The 18,472-nt window shown below is 51.6% G+C and overlaps 1 protein-coding gene across 4 annotated transcripts in view; it reads right to left on the bottom strand.

Annotated features, from left to right (window-relative positions):
- Positions 1-18,472, bottom strand: part of LOC128941944 (collagen alpha-1(I) chain-like) — an 80,663-nt gene that overhangs the window by 31,003 nt on the left and 31,188 nt on the right. For all 4 annotated transcript variants that reach the window (XM_054284019.1, XM_054284018.1, XM_054284017.1 and 1 more), the window contains exons 4-13: positions 17,807-18,002; positions 17,017-17,154; positions 14,826-14,867; positions 8,692-8,941; positions 8,302-8,621; positions 5,620-5,664; positions 4,181-4,300; positions 1,033-1,071; positions 853-906; positions 154-207 (exon numbers count right to left, since the gene is read on the bottom strand). In XM_054284019.1, coding sequence (XP_054139994.1) covers positions 154-207; positions 853-906; positions 1,033-1,071; positions 4,181-4,300; positions 5,620-5,664; positions 8,302-8,621; positions 8,692-8,941; positions 14,826-14,867; positions 17,017-17,154; positions 17,807-18,002 — 1,258 coding nt within the window. The remainder of the gene's footprint in view (positions 1-153; positions 208-852; positions 907-1,032; positions 1,072-4,180; positions 4,301-5,619; positions 5,665-8,301; positions 8,622-8,691; positions 8,942-14,825; positions 14,868-17,016; positions 17,155-17,806; positions 18,003-18,472) is intronic.

Raw genomic sequence — 18,472 nt, forward strand, 5'->3', positions numbered from 1 at the left:
TCACTCCAGAGCAGGCACAGCATTCCCAAACTGTCCCCAAGCCCATCAGGACCCTCCCTCACCCTGATCCAAGGGGGGCAGGGGTGCTGAGGGTGCCAGGCAGCCCTGAGGGCACCCTGGGGCTGTCCCAGGTGTCCCCGAGCCCTCACTCACCGGGTACCCCCGCTGGCCTTTGTCCCCCGGCTCTCCCGGTGCTCCGCAGGGTCCCTGTGCACAAACAGGGACTGGGTCCCCCAGTGTCCCCCCAGCCTGCCCCGAGCCCTGAGGGGGCTGCCAGGACAAGCAGCAATGCCCAGAGGGGACTTGGGAAGGGCAGAGTGGGAGAATTCACATCCCTGGTACCCCCACCATGCCCAGGGCAGGTTTGGGGCTAGCAGCAGATGCATTTTTCCCACTGCTTTGGCTCCTGATGGGATTTCAGGACAGGGAATTTTGCCCTTTTCCTTTGCCTTATAGGGAGGAATCATCACCCAGCAATGCCAGGGCAGTGAGCATGGGGCTGAGACCCCCACACAAATCCCACCCCAGCCCTTCCCTGCCTTGTTTTTGTGCCTCTGGGAAGGATCCACGTGCTCCCTTCCTCAAAAACAAGGGCTGGAAGCTGATGCCCCAGGAAAAGCAGCCAGCCCTGCTCAGCTGGCAGAGCTGGGATATCCAACCTGGGAGTTGGATATCAAACATCCTGGGTTTCAGGGGGAATTAGACAACAAATCCATTAGGCTGCTTTGAAACCCAACCCCAAATCCCCTAATTACAGCCTGAGTGCTTGGGGACACCCACCCTGAAAGTGTCCCCAGGGCAGCCAGGGTGGCAGCAAGGCCACCAAAGGGACAGCAGGGCTTTTGTACTTACAGGTGCTCCTGTTTTCCCAGGATGGCCTGGTGGCCCAGGAGCTCCAGGTTTTCTCTGGATTAAAAAAAAAAAAAACCAACAAAAAAAAAACATTAATAAACCCCATCAAGCGCTTGGAGCAAGGAGAACTCAGCTGCCAACAAGGAAAATTCCAAACAAAGAGACCAAAGCAGCACTCACCGGCCAGCCCGTGTGCAGGAGTTGGTAAAATGATGATTGCTGGAAGAAAAATGAGGGGGGAAAAGCAAAATGTTACAAAAATAATCCCAAATCTCTTTTTGTTTGCTTTAAGGACGTTCTCTTTGTCTTCGGAAGCTGCAGCAATGAACCACTCCTTTAATTAATTAATTAATTTCTTTCAGACTGCATGCAAGGCATGGGAGGAAGGACAAGCTGAGGGAATAAGGAATTACTTCAGTAGACAATGAGGCAGAGAGCTCACTTCTCCTGGGTTTGGTGAAATTCAGCTCCTCCATGGGTGCACCAGAAATGTTTGGGATATGGAAAGGTCAGAAATGTGGTGGTGAGCACAGGGACTGCCAGGTTTTAAACTAAATCAGCTGGTTTGACCCTGCAGGTGGGGAATCTCCTCCAGCCTCTGGAAAAGCCAGAGGAGCACATCTCAAGAAGGTTTTCTCCTCTTGCTGCTCCCAGCAGCCAAATCTTGAATGCACTTCCAAATTTTCCAAAGAGCAGATGACCACAGAGAGGGGAAAAGGCATCTGGAAAGGCCCAGGGTGGATTAATCCCATCCCAACCAGGTAATCCCATCCCAACCAGGTAATCCCATCCCATTTCCAAACCAGCAAAAAGGTCCTGAGACCACCTGGTGCAGCCTCCTCTCTGCACACTTCCAAGCCAGGTTTTCCCAAATTTTGGGAGGTGTCCAGAAAATAAAATATCCATCTCCAGCTACCAGCAGCACAGGGAGGCAAAACCCATCTTTCCTCCTCCTCCTCCTTCCCACAGTTACCCCAGACCTGCAGTCCAGGCAGCTCCTCCAAATCCTGGCTCACATCAATGGCTAAAAATCCCTTTCCCTATCCATCATCCCAATCCCAGGCAGCTGGAGGGGCTGGGATTGGGATGATTTTCTCTCCAATTTTAACCTCGAGGGCACTGGGAAACCCCTCCTGTCCCTGATCCAAGGATCTGTCCCCCACTAGCAGTGGGGAGAGAGGGGAAAAGCCAAGGAGCTCATGAAGGGAAATAACGACAGAGCTTTGAACAGCTGGAAATATTCCTAGCAGTGGGCAGATGATGGGGGGCATCCCTGCTCCTTTCAGGCTGATCCCAAATTGATTTCCCTGGGTGAAGGGGTGCAGCCCCTGGCAGCACCATGTTCCTCCTGTCCTGCCAAGTTCTCATTTCCCTCAAAATCCACTCCCAAACCTCTCAGGAGGAGGCTGGAACATGGCCAATGCTTTTGCCTTGTCTCAGGAATCAGTGAACTCAGGACAGGATATGATTTCATCCAACCTTTGACAAAGAGGGGAGACAAAATCCCACGTGAGATTCAGGTTTCAGAGCAGCAGATGCCAGGGAGGGACAGAGCAGTAAATGGGCTCTGCAATTCCAGAGAGAATTGTCAGAGCTCTGCTGCTGCTGCAGCTCTGGGAGGGGGAAACAGCACAAGGGGAGGGAAGGAGGGGAGCAGCAGCCACGGGGATCTGGAAAACTCCAGCCTGGGAGCAGGGCAGAGAAACCCTTCAGCAGCCCTGGGGGAGCAGCTCAGGCCTGGCAGAGCAGCTTTGGCTGCCCACCCTGTGCCACCCTCTGCAGTCACCCCATGGTCATCCTCACCCTGTGCCACCCTCTGCAGTCACCCCATGGCCATCCCCACCTGTGCCACCCTCTGCACTCACCCCATGTCCACCCTGTGCCCACCTCTGCAGTCGCCCCATGACCATCCTCACCCTGTGCCACCCTGTGCAGTCACCCCACAGCCATCCCCACCTGTGCCACCCCCACCATGGCAGATGCCAGCCCTGCAGTAGCAGCACATCCCTAACAATTCCCTCTTTTTCTCAAGGATCAGTTTTTCCTCTCCCCATGAGGTTCCCACTGCCCAGCCTGCGCTCCTGTTTGTAAAGCACCAAACCAAAGCAGTCTGGTGCAGCAGACTGAGCTCTGCAACAGCTGTGGGAGCCCCAGCTCTCCTGCCCAGGGCTCTGGGGCTGCCCCACTGCTGAGCCAGCTCCAGAACCAGCCAGCAGCAGTTCCTGCCCTCCAGCCACATCGAGATAACTCCTTGGCACAGCCCACATCTGTCAGCACACGGGGAGCACAAACACAGCACAGGGGCTGGGGCTCGGACCACGGCGGCCTTGAGCTGCTTTTCCCTCATTCCTGGTCACAACAAAGGGAAGGGAGAGGCTGGGAGCAGCACAGCAGCCACAGCAGCTCTGGGACAGCCACCACAGCCCCAGCACATCCTCCTGCAGTGTCCCTGAGCCTCAGGGGCGTCTCCCCTGCCCTGCACGCCCATGGGCTGAGCCAACACAAACCCCAGCATAGCCCAAATCCCCCAAACCATGGGAATCTGCTCTATGGGGGAAACACTACCCCAAACCACAGGGATCTGCTCCATGGGAACAGCAGCACAGTCCCAAAACACAGAGCTGTGGGGGCTGCCAGCCCCATCCCCAGAGCAGGCAGTTCCAGCCCAGCCTTATCTCAGCTGAGATAAGCAAATCCCAGCCCAAGGTTCTGCGTTTTCCTGCTGCCGCCAGCAGCACCGCCAGGGTCACAGGGGCACAGACACAATGGGGCACAGACACAATGGCCCTGGTGGCTTTGGGGTGGCCCAGGGTCCCCTCAGCAGACACTGCCCTCCCCTGAGATGGGCACGGGGCCAGCCCTGCGGGGACAGGGCCAGCACAGAGCCAGGGGACAGCACAGAGCCCAGGGGACAGCACAGAATACAAGGGATAAGGGCCAGCACAGATGTCCTGGTGAGTCACAGGGGACAGAGGGACAGGGCACCCACTGATCCCATTCCACCCACAGAGCCATTGTCAGTGAGCAGCACCTCTCTCCTTGGCATGGCCCCTCTGCCCCCACCTCCCACCCAACAGTGAGGAATTCATGCCACGTCATGCCATCCCAGATCTCATCCCATCTGAGATCCCATCCCATCCCATGGATCCCATCTTAGATCCCATCCCATCCCATCCCATCCCATCGATCCCATCTTAGATCCCATCCCAGATCCCATTCCATCCCATCCAATGAATCCCATCCCATCTCAGATCCCATCCCATATCCCACCCCAGGGATGCAGGGAGCTGCTGTGAGTGCAGCACTGCCCACTGTGGCTGTAACTCACCATGAACGACTGCCAGTCCTCCCTGGAGTTCCTCCAGAGGATGATGCTGGGGACACCGGGGGTGCCAGCAGGGCCAGGGTCACCTGGGGGGCCTGTCCTGCCCATGGCCCCTGGGTAGCCCTGTAGGGACAGGGACAAGGGAAGCTCCTTAAAACCAGCAGGGATTTGGGCCCCTGGACACTGAGTCAGGGGCTGGGCTGGGCAGGGAGGGCAGCCTGGGGCTGCAGGACAAATGTCCCTGCAGGGACTCCATGGGTATGGACTGAGCTGGGCTGTGGGACACAGCAGGGTCCCCCCTCCAGGTGATCTGAGCTGGAGCTGCTCCATCTCCCACTGAGAGCTCAAGGGGAGGAGAGCAGCTGGTGCAGGCAGCTCAGTCACAGAACCAGAAAATATCCTGAGCTAGAGGGACCCCAAGGATCATCAAATCCAGCCCCTGTCCCTGCCCAGCCCCAGCCTGGGCACCCCTGGCAGCGCTGCCCAAAGGCTCCTGGAGCTCTGGCAGCCTCGGGGCCGTGCCCATTCCCTGGGCAGCCTGGGCAGTGCCAGCACCCTCTGGGGGCAGAGCCTTGCCCTGAGCTCCAGCCTGAGCTGCCCTGGCCCAGCCCCAGCCGTGCCCTGGCTCCTGTCCCTGTCACAGAGCAGAGATGGGAGCTGCCCCTCGGGAGGAGCTGCAGCCCCGGGGAGCTCTGCCCTCACTCTGCTCCAGCTGAGCAACCCCAGAGCCCTCAGCTGCTCCTCACAGCCCCTCCAGACACTTCCCTTGCTCCTCTGAACCCTCTCTAACAACTCAATGTCATTTTTTATATGGTGGTGCCCAAAACTGCCCCAGAACTCAAGCCTGACTTAATCCTGAGCCTGGGCTTAAAGCACCAACTAAACCCAGCTCCTTCCTCTTCCAAACCCACAGACAGGGCCACCACCCTGCTGTCACCCACATCTTTTATGAAAAATCCTTTCTTTAGGATTTTTCCTCCTGAGAAGCTGAGAGACCTCAGGAACAAAATGTAAACATTGATTATCTGCTGTGGAATGCAACAGGTGCATCTGTGATTGGTCTCGTGTGTTTCTAATTAATGGCCAGTCACAGTCAGCTGGCTCGGACTGTTTGGTTAGTCACAAGATTTTGCTATTCATTCCTTTTCTATTCTTAGCTAGCCTTCTGATGAAATCCTTTTTTCTATTCTTTTAGTATAGTTTTAATATAATACATATCATAAAATAATAAATCAGTCTTCTGAAACATGGAGTCAGATCCTTGTCTCTTCCCTCAACCTTGGACCCGTGAACATGGTCACCCCCTGCAGCTTGAGGAGCTCCCACTGCCCCGTGGATGAAAAACCCCCAAACCAACCCAAACCAGCCCAAACCATTGGTTGTGTTTGCCCCAGACCCTCCACCCCACACAGGACACCCCCCCAGTTTGTGTGGGTGCTCACTTTGTCTCCTTTGGGTCCCACCAGTCCCTGTCGGCCAGGACAGCCCTGAAAGAAAAAGGAGCAGAGCTAAGACCCCAAAGGAGATCCCACAGTGACCCCAAAGGGAGATCCCACAGTGAACGACTCCAAAGGGAGATCCCACAGTCACTGAGTGACCCCAAAGGGAGATCCCACAGTCACTGAGTGACCAGGCCCACAGCCCCAGGGAAGCAGGGACTGGAATGGCTGATTCAGAGCAAACCAGCAGCTTCCAGTCCCCAAGAAATACCCCAAAAACCAGTGTGGGGTGGGAAGAGTCCCCTGGCACCAGCAGCTGAACTGTGCCACCCTGAATTCTATTCTTAGCGAGCCTGTGACGGTGCTCACAGGGGTCTGAGGATGAGGGAAGAGACGAGGATTTGACTCCATGTTTCAGAAGGCTTGATTTATTATTTTATGATATATATTACATTAAAACTACACTAAAAGAATAGAAGAAAGGATTTCCTCAGAAGGCTAGCTAAGAATAGAATAGGAAGGAATGATAACAAAGGTTTGTGGCTCGGACTCTCTGTCTGAGCCAGCTGGCTGTGATTGGCCATTAATTACAAACATCCAACATGGGCCAATCACAGATGCACCTGTTGCATTCCACAGCAGCAAATAATCATTGTTTGCATTTTGTTCCTGAGCCCTCTCAGCTTCTCAGGAAAAAAAATCGTAAGGAAAGGATTTTTCATAAAAGATGTCTGCAACATTAGCCTTCTGAGGAAATCCTTTCTCCTATTCTTTTTAGTATAGTTTTAATATAATTTATATAATAAAATAATAAATCAAGCCTTCAAAACATGGAGTCAGATCCTCGTCCCTTCCCTCATCCTCAGACCCCTGTGAATACGGTCACAGCTCCCCTGGCTGGTCCCTCCTGCAGGCTGACAGCAGGGCTCTCGCACCTCGTGACGTTTCCTCTGCTCCTGGGATTTTTTTCAGCCTCCAGCATCTGTTCCTTTTGCCATTTTCTTCTATTTTTACAGGCAAGAGAGATGGCTTGAGGGGGAAGTTAGCAGGCCTAAATTTAAACCAAGCCTGGCTCAGGGATGATGGATTTAGTGCCAGGTCCCTCAAGCAGAGCCATGGAAATGGCCCTGCAGGACCCCTCAGCTTCCACAGGGATGGAGGGAAAAGGGAAGAGAAGGTGCCCAGGGTCATTTTGATGGGGAAATAAAATAAAATTTTCTAAAGAAATTGCTAAGAAAATGAAACCAAATGAGGGGAATAATTTTGGCAGGATAAACAAACATGGAAAAATATTTCAAACCATTTTTCAGCTACTCCTCAATGAAGACATGACTCCTCTAAAGCTTTTTCTATTTCAAGTTTAACTTTTTTTTTTACAATTTTCCTTTTTTTCATCCTCAATGGAGACGTGACTCCTCTAAACATTTCTCTAGTCCAAATTTACTTTTTTTTTTTTTTTCTAAATTTACCTTTTTTCATCCTCTACACCCACTGAATGACTTGCAAAACAGTCAGAACTTATTACAAGATAAATTCAGTGCTCTGCTTTGAACCCAGCATCAATGTGGGGGTGAAGAAGCCCAAACCAACGAAGCCAGCTGGGTCCATGTGTGGGTGCAGGGTTTGTGTGGGGACTGCAGGAGATGGCTTGGTCCCCTCTGAGCCCTCAGCCTAATTCTGGGCTGGACCAGTGTGAAATAAAAACCCACAGTGAGATTACATTATTTGGGACCATCTCTAGAGCAAGGAGGACAAGGCATTCATCATTGCTCCAGTGAAGTTTCTCCAGGAATATTAAAAACCTTTTCAAAAGGTCAGTGCAAAGCCCCACTGTGCCTGCACGGGGAGGGTTCTCCACCCTGGAGAAGTTTCTCCATCCTGGGGAACATCTCCCATTCTGGAGAACATTTCCCACCCTGGGGAAGTTTCCCCATTCTGGAGAAGGTTTTCCATCCTGGGGAAATTTCTCCATCTTGGAGAAGTTTCCCATTCTGGAGAAGGTTTCCCATCCTGGAAAAAGTTTCCCATCCTGGGGAAGTTTCTCCATCCTGAGGAAGTTTCCCCACCCTGGAGAAGGTTTCCCACCCTGGAGAAGTTTCTCCATCCTGGGGAATATTTCCCACCCTGGGGAAGGCTTCCTATCCTGTGGAACTTTCCCCACCCTGGGGAAGTTTCTCCATCCTGAGGAACATTTCCCATTCTGGGGAACATTTCCCACCCGGTGGAAGTTTCTCCATCTTGGAGAAGGTTTCCTATCCTGGGGAAGGTTTCCCATCCTGGGGAATATTTCTCACTCTGGGGAAGTTTCTCCATCCTAGAGAAGGTTTCCCACCCTGTGGAATGTTTCCCACTCTGGAGAAGGTTTCCCGTCCTGGAAAACATTTCCCACCCTGGAGAAAGTTTCCCACCCTGGGGAAATTTCCCCATCCTATAGAAGTTTCCCCACCCTGGAAAAGGTTTCCCACCCTGGAGAAGTTTCTCCATCCTGGGGAATGTTTCCCACCCTGGAGAAGATTTCCCCATCCTGAGGAAGATTTCCCACCCTGTAGAAGTTCCCCATCCTGGAGAAGGTTTCCTATCCTGTGGAAGGTTTCCCACCCTGTAGAAGTCCCCCACCCTGGGGAAGCCTTCCCTGTGCAGTGCCCCCATCCCAGCAGCCCTTCCCCTCCCTGTCCCTGCACTCACCGGCAGCCCCGGCGGTCCCGGCAGCCCTGGCGGTCCTGGTTTCACCACACAGCCCTGCTGTGCCACCCCCAATCCAGGATGTCCCACTCCTGGAGGAGCCTCTGGGCCACCCAGCCCTGCCCCTGCCCTGAGGGGACCTTTGGGGACGTTTCCTTTGGGAGCAGCCCCCCGAAGAGCCGGGGGGGACTCCTTGGGGAAGGTTTTGCCGGGCAGGAGCCGCCGTGTGCCCGCGTCCCCTGACAGCTTCTCCGTGGTGATGTTCTCCTCCTGGTCTGAGCCATGCTCCTTCTTGGCTGCTCGGGGGGGCTTGATGGAGGCTCCTGGGTGGAGGAAGCACTGTCAGATTCCCAGCAATTGTGATGGAGAAAAGGAGGAAGATCGTGGACTCACCCGAGCTTCTCCTGAGCACCGGCCTGCCAGGGCCAGTGATTTTATTGTAGGTGGAGTTCAGCAGCTCAAAGCCTTCATCCTCGATGGAAAGGCTGCCCTCCTCCTCCTCCTCGTCCTCAGCTGATGGCATCTCGTGAGCAGAGAGGGAAGCCAGGGCACTCCCATCAGGCTGGAGGTTGAGGGTGCCCTGGGTGTCCTCCCATGGCCAAGGTGGCCCTGGGGCCAAATCTGAACTGGTGAGTCTGGAGTCCTGAAAGAGGAGAAGAGAAAAGATGAAGTTTGAAGGGTTCTCTTATTTTTTCCCTCTTTCCTGCCCAGGGAGGTGGTGGAGTCACCAGCCCTGGGAGTGTCCATGGAATGAGTGGATGTGATACTGAGTGCTCTGCTCTGGGTGACAAGTTGGGGATCAGTCACAGGCTGGACTCGATGGCCTTGGAGGTCATTTCCAACTTTAATCATTCTATAATTCCTCATTTCCCACATGCAGGAATGCTGCTGAGGGAACAATGCAGGGCACAGCTGGTGAGCACCAGGCAGGAGCCCTCAAATTCTAGGACAGCTCATTGAGCAGGACCCTGCACCCACCTGCAAACCAAAACTCACCTTCCACCAGGGACACCTGCTGTTCCTGCACATCCCAAGACCGTGTGTGACACCTGGAGCTGGTGGCACCAGCCCTGCCTGGTGGCTCCTGGTGCAGGAGCTGCTCGAGGAAGCAGCTGAGAGGAGTCACTAGAGGGAGATGCAGCCCCACGCTTGCCTTGCAGGGCTGGGAGGCAGGACCTGGAGAGCCCTTCCCATCCTTCTCCCCACATTCCATGGGCTGAGCCCTTCACCTGGCTCTCATTCTGGGCAAGAAGTTTTACAGTGACTTCTGTGACCCAGAGATTTTGGGGTTTTTGGTATGGGGATTCAGGGAGGCAAGATGGAGGGATCTGGATGTGCCCTGCCTTTCTCCTTCTTCTTCTTGGCCTCCACCTTCTGCTGTGATGGTGGCACTTTTAGATTGGTTTAGAGTAGAAGCTCACTGTCTAACATAGGTGATAGGTACTGGAAAGTAATTGTAAATATTGTACACGTAGTTTTTTGTGTAAAGACATAACACCACCCCAGGGCAGGTAGAGTTTGCCTGGATTGTCTTGCTGAGCAGACCTTTGCTGGACAGGAGAAAGAATTTTATAGATAAGGAACACTAAACAACTTTGAGACTGAGAAATGAAGAGCCCTGACTCCTCCTTCAAGCGCTGGGCTGGGATAAGAGACCTTCCAACATTTCTTGGGGTCACTCTGACAAGCTAGATATCCTAACAGGACACATTCCATGGGCCAGGCTGCTCAGATCTCCTTGCAACTCAACCAGCAGGAGAGGAAATGCATGGTGAGAATTCCCAAATCTAATTAAGCACGAGCTGAGAGGAGCTGCAGGAGCTGATGTGCTCAGGTTCCCAAGAGGTGATGCTGGTGCATCAATGGATCTGGTGCAGAGCAGCCCCACAGGATGTGCCAGCCTGGGAACCCCAGTGGGAAGCCACATCCAGGCCTGGCAGCTGGCACTGGGAGCCCAGCATTCCCACACAGTAAAGAAAAAAGGGGTTTTAATTCAACTTCAACACTTGACATGGGAAAGGTCCACTCTGGAAACTCCCATCTGGCAAGGCTCAGGGGAAACGGGGCTCTCAGGAGAAATTACTGAGGCACAAGGCTGAATTATACTGGCTTTGTAAACACAACTAAAAGCCAAAATCAATAGAATCCATCCTTGCTCCTCCAAAGTGGCCAAATTTAAAGGAGAACCAGCTGAGAGGGACAAATTGGGAACAGCTCTGAAGCTGTCCAAAAGCGTGAGAGTCGAGTGAGGCATGTGGGGCTGAACTTCCAGAAATTCCAGCTGGGAGGTGGGGAGGGAGCCCAGATTGAAAGCAGCCATTAAGGATGACAAAACAGAAGGGGAAAAAGGAATTGGCACGTGGCAAGCAAGGCAGGGTCTGTGATTTGCAGAAAATTGGATTAAAGAAGGAAAATAAAGGTTGGAGAAGTGTCTGCCCCAGCCACATGTTGGGTCCCCATTGTCACCTGCCACGTAGCACTGACACAACCACAGCAACCACCTCGGAAGAGCTGGAGAAGCCCAGCTCTGTCCACACTTAGAAAATCCAGATGACATAACCAAATGAGAAGGAAATACTTCCCATTCCAGAGGTTTCTCAATCCCAGCCCCAGAATTCCACCCCAAAAGCATGAAAACCCCAGGCTCTCCCCAAGATGAGCACTGAATTCTCAGTTTGGCTCAAAAAGCTGGGGAAGCTCCAGGGGACTGGCTGGGAAAAGGCTTTGTGTTGTGCCAATATGGAATTTAAAAAAAGAAAGGCATAAAAAAGGCAAATGGGAAGCTTTGAGTAATTACAGACCTCTTCCCTCAAGCTGAGCCCAAGCAAAATAACAGAACAACTGATATGGGGCTCATTAATAAAGAAACCACAGATATGCAATTAATGCCACAGTTTTGGAAAGGGTTTCTAACTTGGTATCTTGCCTGAGGAGCCTAGGAGTGTTTTATAGACAAAGATAACAATGTTTTATTGACAAAGATAACAATGCTGCTACACCTCTGGAGGGCTTTGCAGCTGGTTCCATGCTCCAAAACCTCCTCAGTGGCAAAGGGGTTAAAGCCCAGCTTGGAGCATCCCTGTTTTCAGCAGCCCAGAAAACCAACATAACACTCTGCCCTAATTTTCAGCAGGGTAAAACAGAGTTCAAAGCTCAGGGTCTTCTCCCAGGAAACAGATTGTTTTGTTAATAGAAACCTTTTCCATCCAACAGCCAAAGGTACAAGGTGATTCACTCAAGCTCAAGATCAGAGTTAGACAATTTTAAACTATTTTTTTTCAGCACTTTCTAGCATCAAGCCTCTAGAAAGGGCTGGAATATAGAAAAAAAACCATCAAAAATCAAGGCTGGACTGATTGAAAGGAGGAATAAGTGCCAGGAAATGCCATGGGCTGTGGTGGAAGGGATCCCAAGTCAGGTGCCAGTTGTACCTGAGGAGCTGCAGCAGCCACAGCAGGGCTCAGGAGGGGATAAACCCCTCCTGGAGCTCAGCACAGCCCCTCTGCTGTGCCCTCAGCGCTGGCACAGGGCCATGGAGCTGCAGCAGGACACGAGACACTGGTGGGAAGAACAACACCCGGGGAATCTTCTGGAAATCTGATGATCAACCAAAGCCTCACTGCCAGACCTCTGGCACGTGACAAGTTCTAAAAGCCAGCAAGGGCACAAAAGCTGCCCCCAGCTCATAAAATCACTGCCCCCAGCAGTAATTCCCACCCGAGGCTCCTCACAGCACCTCTCTTCCCAAAACAACGTTTATTTTCATGATTGAGCAGGATAAACGCCTGTTGTTTGGCACACGTGGAATGTGTTATGGAGATTGTTTACCCAAAGTGATTTGTTAATTGGACACCAGTGAAGGTTGTTTGGTTTGATTGGCCAGTTGAGTCAAAGCTGTGTCCTCAGACAGTCATAGGTTTTACTTTTAATGGTTTTTTTCTTTTTTCATGGTTTTTTCTTTTATTTTTATTTAATATTTTTTAGTATAGTATCTTTTTAGTATGTAATTTAGTACAGTATTAGTGTAATATAGAATAGCTTAATAAAGCAATTGTTCAGCATTCTGAATCATGGAGTCAGAGCACATTATTCCCTACACTGGGGTTGCCCAGTATCATATCTAGGCATATCTGGGCATATCTGAGCTCTGCAGGGGCTGAGATATCAGAGCTATCAGGAACAACACCTCAAGATAAGTCCTGAGAGCAGGGAGACAGAGCTGGGCTCCAGCTGCCAGTCACATCCCCACTGGGATATTTGGTGTTATCTCAGTTGATCCAAGGAACCAGCAGCCCCAGAATCCAGGGAAACTGAAGGTGGAGGAGGAACAGTTCCCCATGAGGGCTTGTCTTTGTTAGTGAGGATAGGCCAAGCCTAGGCCTTTTGTGATGGGTTTTAAAGCCCAGCACCAGGAAGGGAATACACTAAAATAATAAATAAGGAGTATGTGCAAGTCCTGACTTCCACAGGCTGCAGGCTGCTCTGACTGGACAGGAAGGATGGAATTTTAGGACTGAGTGCGAGAAGTGATTCCCATACCAGCTCTGCTTGATGGCAAACCCAAGCACGAGAGAGCAGAAGTGCCACAACCCAACCAAGCATTTCCACAGAGCTTTCAGAGCATTTTTAAGTCAAGAAGGTATTTCCTAACTAGTTTGAACTGCCCAGAAAATTAAACCTGTGAAGTTTTGTCTCTTTGGAAATCTGTGGGATTTCAGCTCTGACTGTTTGGTGAATGGCTTTAGGATCCCAGGTTAAGCTGCCTTGGAAAAGCCATTCAGTTCAGGAACCCTCCTGCTCACGTTTAGGACAGGCAGTCTGAGAGAAAACAAAATGCAGCAGAAGTGGCTCAACACCATCCACATCCCAAAGACTGCTCAGAAATGACAATTTATTCCTCAAAAAACACCTGGCAAAAGGAGTGGGCTGCAATTCAGGTATCACTGCCAGGGACAAACTCATCTATTGCCTCCCCCCATTACATCTTCCTCTGCCATCACCCTGAGCCTCCATAATTATTTAGCTCTAATTAACAATTAAGGAATCCACCAATGTACTAATTTACTTCTAAATGAACAAAGGAACTAGAAAGCAGAGCTGTGGCCTGTGCCTGCAGCAGAGCTGGGCTGCTCCTCATTACTCCCAAACTCCTTTTTTATTCCTAATAAATCTCAACGCCAAAGATTCCAAGGCATCTCTGCTCCTTATTAAGTGCTTGAAAAATAAACTTGTCCCAAATCCAGAATATTGTTCATTTTCCCCTGCAGACCCATGAATTTCACCACTTTCCTTGTTATGGCAACGTCCTGCCAGGCTCTGGAAGAACCCACAGGTGGGAATTATACCCCAGAGAGGATCCAGCAGGATGGCAGAGCCCTTCCCTAAGTGGAGATGACCTTCCAGAAGTGCCCAGGAAAGGTGATTTTGCCACCTCAGTTCAGTACAAACCCACAGCACGTCCCCCTGAGCTGCTGAGCCCAGAGCAGAGGAATGGATCCGGCTGCCAAAGGCCACTTGGACAGCTCCAGTTTGGAATTATCCAGGTGTAGCCAGGCAGTGGAAGCCAACTGAGAGAAGAGAGACTGTCCCCAGGGAGTTAACAGGCAACAGGAGGGTGAGGGGAATGAGCAACTCCAACTGCTCAGGCACACACACAAATCTTAATCTGCATTTGGGTTTTCCCCTCAGTGTGACCATGTTCACAGGGGTCTCAGGATGAGGGAAGAGATGAGGATCTGACTCCATGTTTCAGAAAGCTGATTCATTATTTTATGATATATATTATATTAAAACTATACTAAAAGAATAGAAGAAAGGATTTCATCAGAAGGCTAGCTAAGAATAGAAAAAGAAAAAATGATAACAAAGGCTTGTGGCTTGAACTCTCTGTCTGAGCCAGCTGACTGTGATGGGCCATTAATTAGAAACAACCACATGAGACCAATCACAGATGCCCCTGTTGCATTCCACAGCAGCAGATAATCAATGTTTACATTTTGTTCCTGAGGCCTCCCAGCTTCTCAGGAGGAAAAGTCCTAAGGAAAGGATTCTTCATAAAAGATGTCTGTGACACCCTCAGGATGTGTTTGCGTGGACTTGAACAACAAAGCTTGGCTAAAAACCGCAAACAAAGCAGGAACATAAGGCCAGCCTCAGCCAGAGCACTCCCTCATGTCCCCAGTACGTGCACAAGAGCTGGGGACACGCTCCAGGCTCCAGCTGGGGGACAGCAGCTCCAGCAAGGAGCTCAGCACCAGGAGCTCCAGTGGGATAGAGGGAGAACCATCCCTCTCCCAGCCCCAGATCCCAGGAACCACGCCAAGGAGGGCCCCCAAAGCACAACCACCCCTCCCACAGAGAGCTGCAGCCCTTCCCAGCTGAGACAGAGTAGAAATTCTCCAGAACAACAGCCACAAAATCATCATTAGTGGCATTGCCTGGGTATTTTGGGTTTGCCTTGTTGCCTATTAGAGCCAGCCTGGGGGTGACAGCACAGGGACACAGGAAGGGCAGTGCAGGAGCCATACCTGAGTAGATGAATCCTGGATTTCATTGGTTGCCTTTGGCACCTGGAGAGTTGGAGAGAGAGAAGAGGGAAAACATCACTGTCCAAGGACCAGCACTGCCCTCAGCACGTGTTTATTGCTGGCTCCAGGACTGAGGAACTGCCTCTGCTAGCCCAGGAAGCATCCAGGGAATGCTCAGTGGGAGCCAATCCTTCCCAGCAACAGCAGGGAATGGCTTCTGATCAAACCTCTCAAGAGTTTGGGTGGGTTTTTTTGCAGTTTCTGTTGATTTGGAAGCTCCTCAGTCCTGAGGAGGGCCTGTTACAGTTAAATTCTTTGAAAAATCTTTTTGCCCAGGATTTTTTTTCCCTGGGAAGCTGAGAAGCTTTAGAGAAAAATGAAAACAATAATTATTTGATTTGCTTTTCTTGTGTTTTGCTGTTTTGGAATGTGTTTGGAGATTGTTTACCCACAGGTGATTGTTCCATTGCATTCTGCTGGGAGTTGTTTTCACTCTTTGGCCAATCAAGGCCAAGCTGTGTCAGACCTCTGGAAAGAGTCACAAGTTTCCATTATTATCTTTTTAGCATTCTGTAAGTATCCTTCTGTATTCTTTAGTATAGTTTAGTACAGTATTATTTAATATAATCTCATAAAATAATAAATTAGCCTTCTGAGAACATGGAGTCAAATTCATCATTCCTTCCAACAACAGGGATTCCAGAAAACACAACAAGGGCCAGCAAGGGATGGCAACCAGGGGGTCCCACCTGCAGGCAATTTACTGATGCTTAAAGTGAAATTTTCTGCTTGATGGGTGAGACCCCAGAGTCATTCATGGAAGAGCTCCAGAACTAGGGACAACAGAGGTTTCATTTTGGGGTGCCCAGGTGCTGCACTGGCCCCTCAGGGTTACCCTGGCCACTCCTCTGTCCCCCAGAGCAGGAGGTGACCAGCTCTGTGTCACACTCAGCCAGCTACTCAATCCCTCATCAGCAGGGCTTGCCCACAAACCCTCCTCTTCAAATCACCAACACAACCCAACACAGCCACTGCAGGGCTGTTCCAGTGCCACCACTCCCTGTTCCCTGCCTGGACGTGCTGGCTCCAGCATCCCAAAGGAATCCCTGGGCAGGAGCCAGGCAGGGCAGTGCCCCATGTTCCCTCCCTTGGCACTGCTCTGTCACTCTGTTTTTTTAAGATTTTCTAAGCCTTCTGATTTTGACATCCTTGTAGTAAACTTTCTCACACACTTTCTGTAAATAATTCATTGTTTTGCATGCCTTTATGGAAGAGGAGAAAGTTGATAGACTCTTAGTTTGTCCAGTGTCATTGGAGAGGTGGCACTTTCACCCTCCAATCCACTGTCACTCTTGGAAAACTATAAATGTTAAAGTCAGAAAATAAACTTCCCTTTTCCTTCACCTTAGGAAAAGCGGTGTGCGCTTGTGTTTTTTCGTGTCCTATAGTGACACTGCCCTGTCCCAACTGCTGTCCCAGCTCCTCCCCAGCCCACAGACATGGGTTACACACCACGGGCAGGCTCGTGCCAGGCACTGACATCCAGCACTTCCCTCTCTCCAGCTTTTTCCAGGCTCCTATGAAGCTTTTCCTATGAAGGTAGCTGGCCCAAGATGTGAGGAATTTCCCTGGGCCAGCTCCAGCTCCTGAGGAAAGCCTGGGTGCTTGATGTTTTGGGGGATTTATGATGTGATCTGGGATTTTTGACACAGATATGGTTGTTGGAAATTGTTGAACTCCACAACGAAAGCAAAGTCCCCCAAATTTCCATTTTCCAGCAATGCTGGCAGGACAGAGGGACAGCTTCAGGAAGGATGATGTACCTAAGGGTGCAATGCTGCTGGGAGTGGGCAGGGATTCCAGAGTGGTGTCCAATGCCCAGGGACAGTTTTACCTCCTCTCAGCAGCACAGCTCCAGCTGCAGCATTACTCAAAGCCACCCACAGGAGCACATCCAGCCACAGCCACCCCCAGGCTTTCCCTGCATCCCAAACTCTCCCTTTAACTCACTCTCCTTGGCACCAAGCCCATCTGTGACTTGAAGGGATGGAAAAGAACCACCCCATCCCAAACTGGAGATCCCAGCAGTTCCAGACAACGCCCTGGGTTGGGCCTTTCCTTGGGATCGTGTGACACTGAGGAAAAGCTTGGCCCAGCAGTCCCTAAATGTGTCAGCTGTCCCCAGGCACACCTGCGGCCAGGCTGCTGGGAGCTCCCATGGGACCTTGTGGAGGTTGAAGGAGCCTGGGCAGGTTGAGTTGTAGCTGTGGCACTGCTCAGCAGCTGCTGCTGGGTCCCCCATCATGAAGGTGAGCTGTTGGAGGGCACCCTGGAAGAGACAGAAACCAGAGTTTGTGCTCCTGTTTCTTCCAAAGGAGAGGGAAAGGTCTGGAAGGGCCTGGAGGGGAGGTCATCTCCAGCTTCTCATAGCCAGGGATTTCTTTATGGGATGGTTTGCCAATGAATGTTCCCTCTGCAGCTTCAGGAGTTGCATGCAAAATGTCTCAGGGTGCTCCAGCCTGGCCTTGGGCACTGCCTGGGATCCAGGGGCAGCCACAGCTGCTCTGGGCACCCTGGGCCAGGGCCTGCCCACCCTCCCAGGAAACATTTCCTTCCCATTATCCCATCCATCCCCGCCCTTTGGAAGTCTGAAGCCATTGGACACACTTCCCCAACCAGATCTTTCCATGCTGACTGCACAGAGACTTCTCCACATGCTCCAAGTCATGGCCAGCACCAGAGAATGAGTGGAAATCAAGCCAGAGGTGACCTGACTGCTGCCCTTGTGCCGCCCTGACCCAAACCCAGCCCCTCTGCACAACTCCAAGCCTTTGCTAAGTTCATCCTGCCCAAACATGGAAATAAGTGTTGTTTTGGGAGGTGATGGAAATGGATTCCATCAGAGGAATGGAAACGGATTCCATCAGAAGGAACTTGCAGCCTCATTCACACAGGTAGAGCAGACCCTGCCCAGCTCTCACCTTAAAGGGGATCTCAAAGGACTCGATGAGGCCTCCAATGATGATCAGCCCCTCAGTGTTCACCCCCATCCCAAAGTGGTTGGACCAGCTGACTCTGTCCACCAGCCGACAGTCCACGTGCAGCTCCAGCCTCTCCAGGGAGATGCTGAGAGCCACCTGGTGCCAGCGCCCATCGCCCAGGAAGGACACTGGGAACCTGAGGGGAAGGGAGGAGACACAACAGGAAACTTCCCACACCTTATCCAGGAGCAAGCTTCACCCCTCAGCAGCTCCCAGGGTCCCTCAGGTGTCCATCCTCAGTGCAGACACAAGCACAATCCAAGAATTCTTACATCACTTGTTTCCAGTGGATTTGGGGATGTCTACAACCACTTGAGGCATCTGAGAAATGAGTGGGGTTTCGGTTTTGATTGATCCCCAGGGATCTGAACCTTTTTGTTCTTTGCTTTGTTTCCCAGAGCTGCATCATTTTGGCAGAGTGGAGCTTGGCAGTGACAACCTGCGCCAGGTCTGAGGGACATCACCTTCCTTCAGCTGAGGTGAGCTCAGCACTGCCCAAAGGCCACCAGAGAGGGAAAGCCTGACCCTGGGCTGAGGGAGGGAGGGAGGAAAGGAAGGGAAGGGAAGGGAAGGGAAGGGAAGGGAAAGTTCCGGGAAGGTTCCGGG

The sequence above is a fragment of the Melozone crissalis genome, unplaced genomic scaffold (assembly GCF_028551555.1).
Source record: "Melozone crissalis strain CALT ecotype California unplaced genomic scaffold, PUWL_Pcris_2 ptg000041l_1, whole genome shotgun sequence".
In the NCBI taxonomy this organism is placed as follows: Eukaryota; Metazoa; Chordata; class Aves; order Passeriformes; family Passerellidae; genus Melozone; species Melozone crissalis.